Source organism: Phoxinus phoxinus (assembly GCF_949152265.1).
Source record: "Phoxinus phoxinus genome assembly, chromosome: 16".
NCBI lineage: Eukaryota > Metazoa > Chordata > Actinopteri > Cypriniformes > Leuciscidae > Phoxinus > Phoxinus phoxinus.
In genome coordinates this window covers 9,635,828-9,650,038 of record NC_136891.1, presented here as the reverse complement: position 1 = coordinate 9,650,038, position 14,211 = coordinate 9,635,828, and the positions used below count along the sequence as shown (strand labels likewise).

Below are 14,211 nucleotides of genomic sequence, written 5' to 3'. Positions count from 1 at the left end.
TAAAATCTACCTGACCTCTACTAACCATTTGACTAAATTTCTGCCAGAAAAAAATCATGGCTCTGAATAAATTGTATTTTCACCATTCATCATAACACTTGGCCAAAACATTTGGCCGGTAGCCCAGTGCTGTTTTCTTTAAATAATCTTTAACACAAGTATATCCTTTTGTACCCCTGTTTGAATAATAAATAGCTGAAAAGTTTTTAATTCATGTCTGTCAAAGAATCAATAAGATAACGGCTTATAGTTTACTGTTCCATAAAACCGTTTTCAGTACAACACAATTCAGAACCTATAATTGTTTAATTTTACTGTCAAGTTCTGTCCCTGTGGTATACCATCATTGTTTTGACCCTGTCTTTCTCTTAAGCTAAGCTTTTCCCTCTAACTCTGAAGGTCAAGGTCAATATTCCAGGAGCCAATCAGAGCCGTCCACTGGGGGAGTGCGGCGTAATCCCCTATGGTTGCCAACGCTGTGTGTTTGTTCTTCAAACGAGAAGCTACTTTTTGATGTTGCAGTACAAACGTTTCTGTCCTCTCATCACTCCACTTCACACTTGCATTCATCACCAAAGGCATTTGCACAGAATTTTCGATAAATGGAAATGACAATGGTAGAGGCTGAAAGGCAGAGGATCATTCATAAAAGACCTATGATATGCAGCAGCCCCTTTCTCTTTGGAAACTACCCTAATGATGTTTCCGGTACACAGGGATACGCATAATTCGAGATATATGACAGAGCATAAAACATTTAATAAGACTCTTTTGAACCTGGGTTCTGACTCTGAGATCTGTTACGTTGGATCTTCTCAAAAGGATCGCATTGAGACCCTTGCAATAGAGCGGTGCAGGGATGACATCAAAGTCTGCAAGACTAATTCGCCACTAGTTCCCTCGGGATTTTCTTACGGGGTTAAGGTCTGTGGTAAACATAACTTGACAATGCTTGAAGGTTTTGCGACAACATAAATAACATACCCATATCAAAAACGCAAAGGAATTGCAAAATGATTGTTTGACTGTTTTCAAATAGGTTGCCTGAACATTGGACAAAAAACAAATGTGTCCAGTTTCTTTTTATGTACTATAGAGGACATACGGGCACAGCTTACCCCAATACCCCATTCTCTGTGATTACACTCTAAAAAATGCTGGGTTGTTTTAACCCAATTTTGGGTCAAATATGGACAAACCCAGCCATTGGGTTACATTTTTTAATTGCATTTTTGATCCAACGTTTGTCCATATTTGACCCAAAATTGGGTTAAAACAACCCAGCATTTTTTAGAGTGTATGAAAGTGTTATAGTGATTATTTGAAAATGTTTCTTTTTAGAGTTGTACATCTTCATATATAATAGTCGGCAGAAACACAGACGGCAGCTTGATACAAAGTTAAAATGTCCATATATTATTTTAATAATTTTCTACAGCTTCAGTACAATGGCATCATCTTCAGTACTATTCTGCATAATTTCTATTACGGTGACAACATGTTCAGGCCAGATTCAGATGCACTTTTTCAAGCATAAGTCAGAAAGAAACCTCATCTCAGATTGGTAGACTGCTGTTTTTTGCCTCACACATACTTCAGTCTCTCCCTCTTATGTCTTTTCCAAGCAATCCTTATCTCATTAGAGCAGGGAATGTGATTTTTCTTTTTCACACCCTACATGGATATACTCGGGAGCGCAGTAAGAAATTCTGCCTCTGCCTGGAGGAAAAGCTCCATTTGCCTTCAAAGGGCTCAGGGCAGAGAACGAGGAGGGGGCTTTCTTGCACTGCTCTCAGTCTCTTACCAAGCCAAAAGCAGCCCAGCCTTCATCAGACAGTTTAGTGCCGAGACTAAACTACTGCTGCCGAGGCGTAGCCTGTGAATGAATTTGCTTGAGCCGCCTAGATCAGTCGTGTGCGATGAAAAATGAAAACCTGCTTATGAATTTATCAGCTCGTGATGTATATGCTAAACTCTTTTCAGAAAGAAAAAACAGTTAAAAATAAGCCTTTGTTATCAAGCCTCTTGTAGCTGGCCCCGCGCTGCTGGAGAAAAGAGCATTCTCCTTTGTGGCTTTTAAAAATAGCAACATCTGGCTGGTAATCATACAGTATCTTGTCTCTGTATGCATCTTGTTAGGTCTGAGACTTGGGTGTGTAGGGGGCAGCAGGGGCCTATTAGCCTGTCACAGGCTCTGAGACAATGTGCTCTTATCAGAGGTGTGGCAGTTCTTCTGCTGCTGCTGGTATAATTACTCAGCCGCTAAAAATCAGTGTTCCACTATAACTTTCAATTAGTGTATTCCTTCCAGCTTGACGTCACTTGTCTCTTACCCAAGGTTGACTTACATTTACATGTTTATTATAGTTTTTTAAGACTTTTTAAGTGTTTAGAAATATCTTGTTCCTGCCTGTTCTGAATATTTTGCCATTTAAGTTTATAAATGATTATTCAATAAATTCATATTATTATATGTTTATGTGTACTGAATTGAATTGCAGGGGTATGGAAACACAGCATGAGGTATTACAGAATTTTTTCTAAAAATTCTCTAAAAAAAATTCTACATTATTTTAATTAAAAAATGTTAGTTAAGTTTGTCATTTTATTATTCAGTTGTTTTTTATTATTATGTAATTTTAGGATATTACAGGGTTGTAGAAATACAGCATATTGTATTATTTGTTAATAATAGATATTATTAATGTTAACTTTTAACATTACATGTTCAGTAACCTTTCTCTTTCACATTCATTATTATTCAGTTTATTATTTATTATTCAATTGATTTATATTATTATGTATTGTTTTATTCTGACAGAAGGATATTGCAGGGTTGTAGAAATTCTTTTTTTTTTTTGCAACTGCTTTATAAAAGCCTATACATAATAAATAAATAAATATAATATCTCTTGGTGCATCAAATATGACAGTGTTTCTGCTGGTAATTGTTCTGTTTTTGACCCTGCATGCTTTATCTTGAATACGCTATTTATTTTTTTCATTTTCAGCCTGGAAGAGTGTATCTGTGCCATAACCTGATATTGAAAATGGTGATAATTACAGTCCAAATAGTTTAATGGAGAGCCAGTTCATATGCCATCCTGTCTCATGGGAATAGATGTTCTTTAAAGAGAAAATATGTATAATTCTATGCTGCAGTTAATTATTGGCTGCTGCTGAAAGAGCAAGACAGTAATTGGAGACTATAGCGGCTATTCTGATCTACTAAGGCCGAGAACATTGTGCTGTTGCTAATCTGAGGGCACAGTCAGATTTGTCATTGTAATAAGGGAATGGGTCCTGAACATATATGCATTTATTTATGGTTACAAGCACTGTATGTAGAACTGTCCTCTCTATTCTTGTGGTCAGTCCTCTAATGGTATCAGTGGCTCTTGCCCATTTCTTTTTTATCTCCACATATATATATATATATGTTGTCAAGACACACTGCCTCATTAAAGAGATATCTACAGGTTTGGTGTTTGCTCCCTTTTGCACTAATGGTGGGAACAGAGGGTTAGAGCGAGTGAGGAAGAGAGAATGTGAAGGACACTCCACAGTACAAAGCTCTCCGCCAAAGTAGACCTCTCATTAGGTGACATGATTCTGAAGAGGCTCTTGTGAATCCCATGGGAAGGCAAGTTTAAAAGTTATACTTAAAGCACTCAAAGCTTCTGGACTTCGGTCTGAGTGGTCCTTATAATTAACATAGGTAAAGCAATGGTGGAGAAACTAGCTCCTTCTGAATGGTTAAATGTGTGCATGAGAGGCTTCAAGTGTACAGAGTCAGGAAAATGCAGGAAAATGCTGATATACAGCCAAAAAATGATTTTAAACCCATAAAAAAAACATAATATCTGAAATATGACAAAGTAAGTTTATTATTATTACAAATAACTATTGTTAACAATTTACAATAAGGTTTCATTTGTTACCATTTGTAAATAACATTAATTAAGACTGGACACTACTTCTACAGTGTTTATTAATCTTAGTTAATGTTAATTCCAACATTAACAAATACATCATTTTAAAAATCAAAAGGTAATTGTTAATATTAGTTAATTTCTAACATAATAAAGCTGCATTTTTATGACCTAACAATAACAAAAAATCACAAAGGTTGTAAAAATATATTGCTCAGCTCACTAATACTTCAAGATAGTGAAAGCTTTTACTAATGTTAATAAATGAGACCTTATTGTAAAATGTTACCAAATTATATTTTATTGCCTCTATTTTCAACAGGAAATCATGTAAAGGGTGCTGTAGGTTTTTTATTTTATTTGTATTTATTTTTTTGACTGTTCACATTCATGTTTCTCCGGAAAAACAACGCTGCAGCCAGCTATTCTACTTCGAAATGTGCGTTCCATGTCGGAAAGTCTGTTTTTGTTTTGGTGTGATCCTGCGCATAGCCAATTTAACCAATAGTATTTCGACACCCCAGGTTGCCAGTTGGTGGAAAATACAGCGTATTGTAGCCATGGACGCAAGCAAAAGAACTGCGTGAGAGATTGCAGATTCTACCCGACCTATAAAGCTTTAGCATCCATTAGTACAGTATGTCCAGAGATATAATAAATGCGGATAAATCAACTCTTCAACTTACAGTGTAAAACGTGTGTCACCTTCCATTGCCAATTACACTTGTTCCTCTTGCGTGTCCTCAATCTGGCAAACCGTGTGAGTGTCGAGACTGTGGAGGAGTGTGCGGCGAATCTCTCTCCAATATTGCAGTACCCATTTCAACCACTAGCTGTCAATATTACATACTGCACCTTTAAACAAGAATTTCTCCAGCCAGGAATTTATTTACTTTGTATTACAATTGATGGCAGAATATGGCTTTATTTCTGCAATTTTATTTAAGACATGCTATTATTTAGTGTCACAGCTGGTCTGCTAGTTAATGTCACATAAATATCACACATAATGATAAAATCACTCCAAAATTGCTGTTTGTTGTTTATGTGTGCCACTGAAATGAAGGACAAAATATTGTGCCTAAAGTTAGTCAGATGTTCAGAAGCCCTGAAGTCTAACAGATTAAGACTGATCTTCCAGATGGGCACTTCCTGGGCCAGCTGCCAGTCCATATTTACTTGATTATCCAGAATGTATTACTGCCCTCTGCCCTGTTCTGAAGTCTATCATTTTAAGGCATCATGGGCGCAAAAAAAAAGAAGCTGTTTCAAAAGGTAAGCAACTTACTTATGCTGCTTTATAAGATAGGTAAAGCCAAATTGGAAGGCAACTTCACAAATATAACTCATGCAGAATGCAGTCCCAAAATGCATTGCAACAAGCTCAGTGGAAAAACAATAAACCCAAGATGGTGGACAAGGTGAGAGAATGCTGATTATAAATAATTTGAATGTAAATTTTTGTTCAAGATTGATTAGACTAATTGGAATACTGATTAGACTGCATTAATGCTAACATCTAACTCTCCCGAGTCTCCCATGTAGAGCGATGGCAGGAAGATCATTTATTCTAGAGAGGAGAGTGGAGTTTTAGAAGAGAGACTTTGCTTTGCCAACGGCAGTTCACAATTCAGCTAAAATCCAGATAATAAATTACCCATGAGCCTCAGCTTGAAGTGAATAGATACACTAAGCAGGGAACGGTTTAAATAATAACTTGAATTCATGCAAAATATGTTAAAGTCTTTGTTTGGCCTTCAGCGAAGACATGAGGACAAGTCTTCTGCACAGACCCTATGGTCAGCTTTAGCTCCCCTCCCACCAAATGCTGACGTGTATGTCCCGATCTTCAAGTAGAAGGAGATGAAATATTCTGAATGATATTAGTCCACAATCTGACTTGTAATGCAGCCTGGAATTAAACCACACCATGTTTGTTCATCTGGCCAGTTAGTTGGAGGCACTTAATATTCAGCAATATTATTGATCGAACTGCACTAACATTATTGGATGAGAACAACACTGGCCTGGATAATGATATCACTGTTTTCTCCAGAGCTGCTTTATAGATGAATTGAGCATTCCATAATTTATGAACTTTACACAGTTATTAAACCGAACGGAATCAACACTGAACAGATTTACCAACTGAATAATGACTGTTTACTGTTGTCTTTTTAGATCTGCTTTACAGAAGATTTGAATTCTGTTTGCATCACAGAATAATTATTTTCCTGTTTATCCCTGTTAAAGGGATAGTTCACTTTGAAATAAAATTTTGGTATGTTTTAGCTTACCTCAAGGGCATCCAAGATGTAGGTGTCTTTTTTTCCGCAGTAGTTTCAATTTTGATATTTTTAGGTCAAACCGTTCTTGTCTGACAGTCATATCATGCAGGTCTATGGTCATTGTCTCAAAGAGCATACACAGAGTCCAAATTAAAACAATTCCCCATCGTCCAAATTAAACAATTCCCCATCGTAAGTACACATTGATGGCCTACGACACGAAACGAGCGGTTTGTGTGAGAAAACGAACGGTATTTATATAGTTTTTACCTCTTGTAACACAGCCAGGTCCAAGTGATCTGAGGGCGCGGGCGCTTCCTTCTGTGTGACGTGTACGCAGACTGGTGCATAGATATATATACACTAGAATTAGCAGTAAAGACATTCGTTCCAATGAACTGCCGTAGCCAAGGCGACATCTAGTGTATACATCTATGCACCAGTCTGTGCACCAGGAAGCGCCCGCGCCCTCAGATCACTTGGACCTGGCTGTGTTACAAGAGGTAAAAACTATATAAATACCGTTCGTTTTCTCACACAAACCGCTCGTTTCGTGTCTTAGGCCATCAATGTGTACTTACGATTGGGAATTGTTTAATTTGGACGATGGGGAATTGTTTTAATTTGGACTCGGTGTGTGCTCTTTGAGACAGTGACCATAGACCTGCATGATATGACTGTCAGACAAGAACGGTTTGACCTAAAAATATCAAAATTGAAACTACTGTGGAAAAAAAGACACCTACATCTTGGATGCCCTTGAGGTAAGCTAAAACATACCAAAATTTAATTTCAAAGTGAACTATCCCTTTAAGCTGCTTTAAAACTATCGGTATTGTATTAAGAGCTGTATAAATAAAGGTGACTTTAATATTTCTCTTGTTGTGAAGATGATAATGTGGCATGCAGAAGGGAATTACACAGGACAAGACATTTTCTCTAAAGCATCCTTTTCTTTTTATATCTAGGGTATTTTTGTAGTAATGATGGAATATTTTGGGCTTTTTCTGCGCCAATAAGGTTAAATAGCTGGGACAGGTCAAACTTTAATGAGCCCTCTTACATAAATGTTGGCCTGAACCAAATTTTCTTTAGCCTGCTGTGGACTCTAAAAGGAAAGGTTTGTGCCTTAGGATGTTGTGTCTTAAGTGATAAATGATTCACTGAAGCCAGCCCTGAGCCCTCAGTCTGTGTCAGGTATAAACTGTTAATGGCTAAGTCCTTTAAGCCTTAAGTCCTAAATATATATATATATATGGAATGGAAATGGAAATCTATGGAAAGCCCACTGTGGGCAACACAGCTGAAGTAGAGGTATTACTTAGCAACCTCAAGTACTGTCCAAAGTAACTGCCCTAAGAGTCCCCTTTCTTGTCCATTTACAGCAAACTGGTACAGCAGTGTCGCCTAAAATTGCCCTGTTCTTCCTCAGTTGAAGGTGAACTAGGCTAGCATAACCTAGAAACCTGTAACCATGTCCTCAAACTCACAATGTGAACTCCAGTGATCACCTTAGACTTTTATTGATTTCATCAAGTACTCTGCCTTAGAATTTACATGAAAACATTACAATTGTATCCTTCTTTCTTATATAAGAGAAATCCAATTTTTCACTCTGCAATCTCTTCAGAGCAACACACAGTATGTGAATATAAAACAGTCATTTCCTTTCTTAAAAGGATAGTTCATCCAAATTACAATTTAATACATTACAAATTGAATAATGGCGTAATATCCTAGTCACTCTTTAAATAAAAGTAATACAGTTTAAAATGAAATGAGGGTGAGTGTATAACAAAGCAATAAGCCCCGCGAAACCGTGTTTTACAGTGAATTTAGAACAGCTAAGGGGCGTTGTTAGGCATGTTAGCGGAGCGGAGTGCCTAAAACCCCCTTAGCTGTTCTAAATTCACTGTAAAACACGGCTTCAAGGGGCTTATTGCTTTTAAAAAACGGTTACTCCATAAAAATATTCATTTTAATATTTATTTTATTCATAAAATAAACACCAGCAACAAAAAATATAATGTTATAAAACATTTATTCCTCCGCCAAGCAATGTAGTTCCAGAGAGGTTGCCAAGCAACACATACAGCAACAAAGAAGCACAAACGGCAGTTGCGCAGTAATACTAATGTAATGCGGTCACGAGTGTATGTTTATGTTGAGTATTTACAACGGCTTCGAACGCGGCTCAACCAATCAGAAACAATGACCGGAACTATCCATTTTATAATGACAGATTTTTAATTTTTGGGTGAACTATTCCTTTAAGAATTAATCAAAGATTTCAAATCCATAGATCTAACTGCATGAATCAGACCTAAATCAGAGCACTGTCTTCCCCCTGTTTTACCTTAGAAAAGAACTGAGTTACTTATCTGTGTTCTCTCTAGTTGGTGCTTCCAGAGTACTCTATCCATGGACTCTTCTGTATCATGTTCCTGTGTGCTCAGGAGTGGCTTACCGTAGGCCTGAATATCCCTCTGCTCTTCTACAACACATGGAGGTGAGCACCTGAACCAGCCTTTACTCCGCTTAAACAGCCTATGAGGACTTTAATGGCCTGCTACCTGTCCGATATCACTGAAATAGGTGTCATTAGAAATCCCACTTGTCCCTGAGATAGCAATACTTCTGATATTAATATACCTCTATTAAATGTATTGTTTGTGAATATTTCATTATAAAAATGCTAATTATAGCCATTTAAAATTAAAAAGCCATTAGCGGGGCGGGGGTTCTTATCCTAAGACTTTTCTTAGAATTCTAAGACTACTAAGAATTTTCATGTTAAATCATTCTTATTTAATAAAAAAAATCAATATTTGTATGTGAGGATTGATCCTCTTGATACAGCATCAGTATTGGAATTATTTCAGATCAATTCCATTCTTAATTATCCTACATTAAAGCTCCTTGCCACTAAATGTTCAGTGTGTTCTTGATCTTGTCACTACGCATTAGTCTTTTCATTTTTTTGGATGAATAATAGCAGACTGAATGTTTCATCACACAGTGAAATAACTGAGGAATTCATAACTTGGATAAAATGAGTTTCAGTCTCTTTGGAGCTCTAAATCTTTCTTCAGGGTTTGTTACTGAATGTTCAGAGCTGTTGTCAATTACTGCCACCGTCCTCAGAATATGAGAAATCATTGTTTTTTATTATTATTATTTTGCAGAATGATGAATGGTGAAATATCAAACTTAGTCAGTACAATGGTGAATTTTAATTATTGTTATGAAGTTACATTTGATTAGCTGGTTGAATTCCTTATCAATAATTTTCAATAAAATCAGTCTACCTTTTTCACAGATTCAATGATGCTGCTTTCCAGTGCACTGTCAGTCTCTTCTTCCCTTCGTTTTGCTCCAATTCCTCCACGTCTTTCTTCCTAATGCACTTAAAGCCTCCACTCCTTGTTTTTGATTTTCCTAATAGAATTATTACACTAGGGGAGGCGTTTTTCCTTGTCTTACAATTAAAGACTACATTTAAGTCAGCCATCTCCAAGAACTGCTTAGATTGACAGAAATTCATAGAATTAAGAGGCTTAGACAAGCCAAACTTTGCATTGGATGTAAAATGAATTAAAAATAAAAACCGAAAAACAAAACAAAGGTGCACATAATGTTTCAAGACGCACTACCCGCCTCGTGTTTTTTCCCATTTTCGGCAGGTACTTCCACAGCCCCACAGACACTAAGGAGCTTCTCTATGATCCAGCATCTGTCATGAATGGAGACACGCTCAAATTCTGCCAAAAAGAAGCCTGGTGCAAGATGTCCTTCTTCGTCCTCTCCTTCTTCTACTATCTCTATTGGTGAGTAGATATCCAGAAGTCACTGTATCTCAACCAAACTTTATCGTCTGCTAATTCTGTGCAACATCTTAACTGATTTTTATATTTTACAGCTAAATATGCTTTTATTGTGTGCTTTTGCTATAGTATAGTATAAGCTATCTCAAGCCTATAGCATAGCAGAGATGTATACTTACATATACAAGCATTTGAACTGACAAGGACGCCTGCAACATGCCTTTGGGTTGAATTCCTGATTCTTTTTTCATCCACACTATATCACGTCACATTAAATGTTAAAAATACACATAAAAACGCACATATTCTATAAAGGTTCACCCTTCGGGCGAACAGGCCTTATGACCTTTTGTCAGATCAAAGGCAGTTGTTGTGTATCAGCCACATTCTGCATTATTTAACGCTATTTGCTTCTAGAATTGAAATTCTAGGCCAAATACAGCCGTTTTACCCCCTTTTTTCTCCAGCATCTATTACGCACTCCCTCTTTTAGAAGTGATGGTAGTGAGTTGTTGCTTCTCTTCACAGCAGTCATGCCATCTTCGTGAATATTGACCCTTCCTCTAACGGCTGGCTTTTTATTGCTACTTTTTTAAAGAAATGTCTTTATTTTACAGTGTCCTTGTTACATATGTTACATGCACTTACTGCATACATCCAATTAACCCTAAACCAAACCCCTTTCCAAATCCTAACCCTGTAGTAAGTACATGCTGTTAAAATAAAGTGTAACCCAATGTTCAGCACAAATTAAACTAAATCAACAGCATTCAAATATCACAGAAAATAATTTCTAATTCTTGGAAGTTGGAAGGAATGGAAGTAAAATGGGGCTGACAATAAATGTTAAAACACACAATGCTTTAGCCACAAGTATAGTATAACCACAATACTTAAATAATATAATACTAATGTGATAGAATAACTTAGCAACGTCTGTAAACAGAAATGATCTTGGTGGCAAATATAACAAAAAGTTTATCTGTCTCCAACATGATGATTTACACAATGTTACTCTCAAATTATACACGTTTTTATAAAATAATTTGATAGTGCTTGAAAATATGACCATCGCATTTTTTACGTTTTAATTATTTCTGTGGTAATCAACATTATGCTTAACCTGATCTTATCTTGGAACAATCAGTCTGCACATCGACTGAAAAGAAACAAAACAAATCTTATAAATTCTTATGTAATGTCTGTTTTGATGAATACTGTCTATTTGTCTGCCCTGCCTAGTTTAACCCCTGTGGCTTGAACTTCAAACTTAATTTGTACTCTAACCCTTTGTAATATTCGCAATGTTGTGCTCCCTCTTACGAATCAATCTTACAAATCAATTGTAAATCCATTATCAGCGCACCAGGCCATCACCCAATCAATTACAATAGTAGTTTTTTTCTAAACACCATTCAAACCTAATGACTCAAGAAAGGAGCTTTCCACTTTGATAGAAGTGAAAGAGAGATTTGGGCAAATGTCACACCAGTTCTCATATGTTAAGCTCCACAAAGATTGCGAAGGCATGAGGAACATTGTTCGCCTCAGGCTCCATCAGGATCATATCTGCTCATAGCTGAAATACATTTTTCATTGATCTTCTACTTTCAACTCTACACACTAAAAAGATGTTCTCAGGACGCAAATAAGACACAGTCTTTCTTTAATAATACAGCAGCTCTCCATCGAAAACATCTTTATGTTTGAGACCAGCCATGAGCTGTGTGCACTGAATATAATCACTCAACCTTCCAAAAAAAAAAAAAATTCTGATTAGGTTAAGCATATTCTGCATGAGCAGCAGTGATATAATTTCAAAGGGCATAAATATATCTACTTTCTTTAAAATTCTTATGAAAGATTAGAAATATAAAAGGAACCCATGCCATACTTTTCCAACCCCCACACATTGAAGATAATAAGACACAGCGTGCCAAGAACTGCTTATGCAGTTTTTATCAGGGCAACCCCTTATTATGTATTAATGCCTGTGGACAGCATTCTGGCATGACATCAATGGCCCCTAGTGTGAAGTCAGCACAGAAATTCAACATACATCAACATATGGCAGTGCATTCTAAATAAATACAATCCATATCATGACCTGCCCGGAGTGATCCTCAAGCTGTAAGCTGTCATTTTTCATAGCGTCAACTGCTTTGAAGCCCCTCGCCTCACATTTCCACAAGCTGAGGATGAATGCTGCGGTTTCAGCTGGATAATTTGGGGACAAATTGTGTCTTTGTGTTTGTTGTTAGCTAGGAAGAAATTAACTAATTAAAGCCGTTCCCTGACAGAATGATGGAACCCATGGGCACAAGCTCATTTCACAGAATCGAAAAGTAGTGTGCATAAAGGGAGAAGTCCCAGTTTCTAAGCAAATACATAGGATGGAAGCTGGGAGTGATGTTTGGAGTGGAGTTTATCTATCTTAGTTTATGATTTTTAGTACACATTTTTGCACACAATGTCAGTAATGCCTTTTTGTTTTGTCTTCCAGTATGATCTACTCCTTGGTGACCTCATAACAGAGTTCTCAACACTGAAGTCAAGTCCAGTTTTCAGAAAGCTCTAAACTACATTTGAATGAAAGAAGAGCTAGACCGCTAGACACAAGTTCAACACACCGCGGTGTCTGAACCTACAGAAAAGACTTGACCCCATCAGAAAAACCCTGTGTTGTTTACAGATCTGACTTAACGCCCAAGATGTCTCATGGACCTGGTGTGACGCGCTTTTCACAAGCTCACAGTAACATTTGCAAAGATTGTCTCAGGCATAGCACAACATGTCCTTTATCACTTTGAGAAGCAAAACCTGCCAACCTTTACACTCACTATATGTAGCTTCAAATTAACGTCGGATTCAAACAAATGAAAGGAAACGATGGCTAACTTGATCAGCGAATGTTTCATTTTTACCAGTCACACACTAGGCCACTGAGTTTGATTACATGTGTGAGAAGCTTTTGTGATATATTTTATGTGTATTTGTGCACTCCTAACATAAGCGTTTTTAATATGAAATATGTATCTGTTGCATTACTCGTGTACATAGAGAACTTTGTGTAATGCTTTTATGTGCTGGTGTCAGTTGGTTGAGATGTTTTTGGACTTTATATTTACAAAATGCTAATATCGAGGCTTTATTATAGAAAACAAAAGCCACTTTTCCACAATTTTGCACAAAGATGTTATGAGTTTGCACAATAGATACAGTTATTGGTTGTGGTGGAAAAACAAGTCATATTTATATACCCAGTACAAGTCTTCCGATATATTACAGTGTATCAAACTATCATAGATTTTCATTCTAGGGAAGAAATTAAAACCACAGCTGATGATCTAACACTTTCTCATCTATCGATCTATTTATCTATCTATCTATCTATCTATCTATCTATCTATCTATCTATCTATCTATCTATCTATCTATCTATCTATCTATATCTATCTATCTATCTATCTATCTCTTTAGAGTTCATAGTGTTTCTGACTACTTCTTTCTATAGATTCTACAGATTTTAAACTGACAGTGTTGTTGGATCAGTCAGGCTAACTGTCCGGAGTAACCACATGATGCATATGAGCATAAACCCCTCAAGACTACTTGATGCTTTGGTTGAGCACCATATTTAACGCAGAGTACTGAAAATAGCAGTAGAGATACTACATCATTTTCATTGCTATGTAGGGGATAATAATACCGGTCCCTAGCAGAACTATACTCTGCTGCTGTCATGTAGCCTGCTTTTGTATGCCTTATGTAGTTACACATGATGACCAAACATTTTCTATATCCTTACTGTGGACGTGTTCACCCATCCAAATATCATTTAAGAAATTTGTATATGAAATAAAACAGACTATTTTAAAACTGTCATAGGTCCTTTCACTTGCATGCAGCACTCGTATGCTTTAATACCACTAAGAGAGTTGGAGGCATTGTTTTTTTTTTCCTCCACAATCGCATTAATTTCATCAGTCATGCGGTTCATTATACATATGTGGTTATTTCACTCAATTACCCACAAAGCATTGGAATCCTCACCCTGGAGTGACATCCACCTCGGACTGACGCGTGCCCCCATCTCTCAGATGTCTCCTCTTCAGGGAACGTTGCCTCCCGCGCATGAGTCGACTATTATACGTGTTTTCTGGCGCC

At 36.9% G+C, this 14,211-nt stretch overlaps 1 protein-coding gene across 2 annotated transcripts in view; it reads left to right on the top strand.

Moving 5' to 3' along the window:
- The window catches only part of cnih3 (cornichon family AMPA receptor auxiliary protein 3), a 29,911-nt gene extending 15,984 nt beyond the window's left edge, over window positions 1-13,927 (top strand). The window contains exons 4-6 of one of the 2 annotated variants that reach the window (XM_079584034.1): window positions 8,617-8,729; window positions 9,904-10,047; window positions 12,548-13,927. In XM_079584034.1, coding sequence (XP_079440160.1) covers window positions 8,617-8,729; window positions 9,904-10,047; window positions 12,548-12,575 — 285 coding nt within the window. In that variant the 3' untranslated portion in view covers window positions 12,576-13,927. Of the gene's footprint in view, window positions 1-8,616; window positions 8,730-9,900; window positions 10,048-12,547 lie in introns of both variants that reach the window. The other variant, XM_079584033.1, reaches the window with a different exon arrangement.
- Window positions 13,928-14,211: the final 284 nt, after the last annotated feature.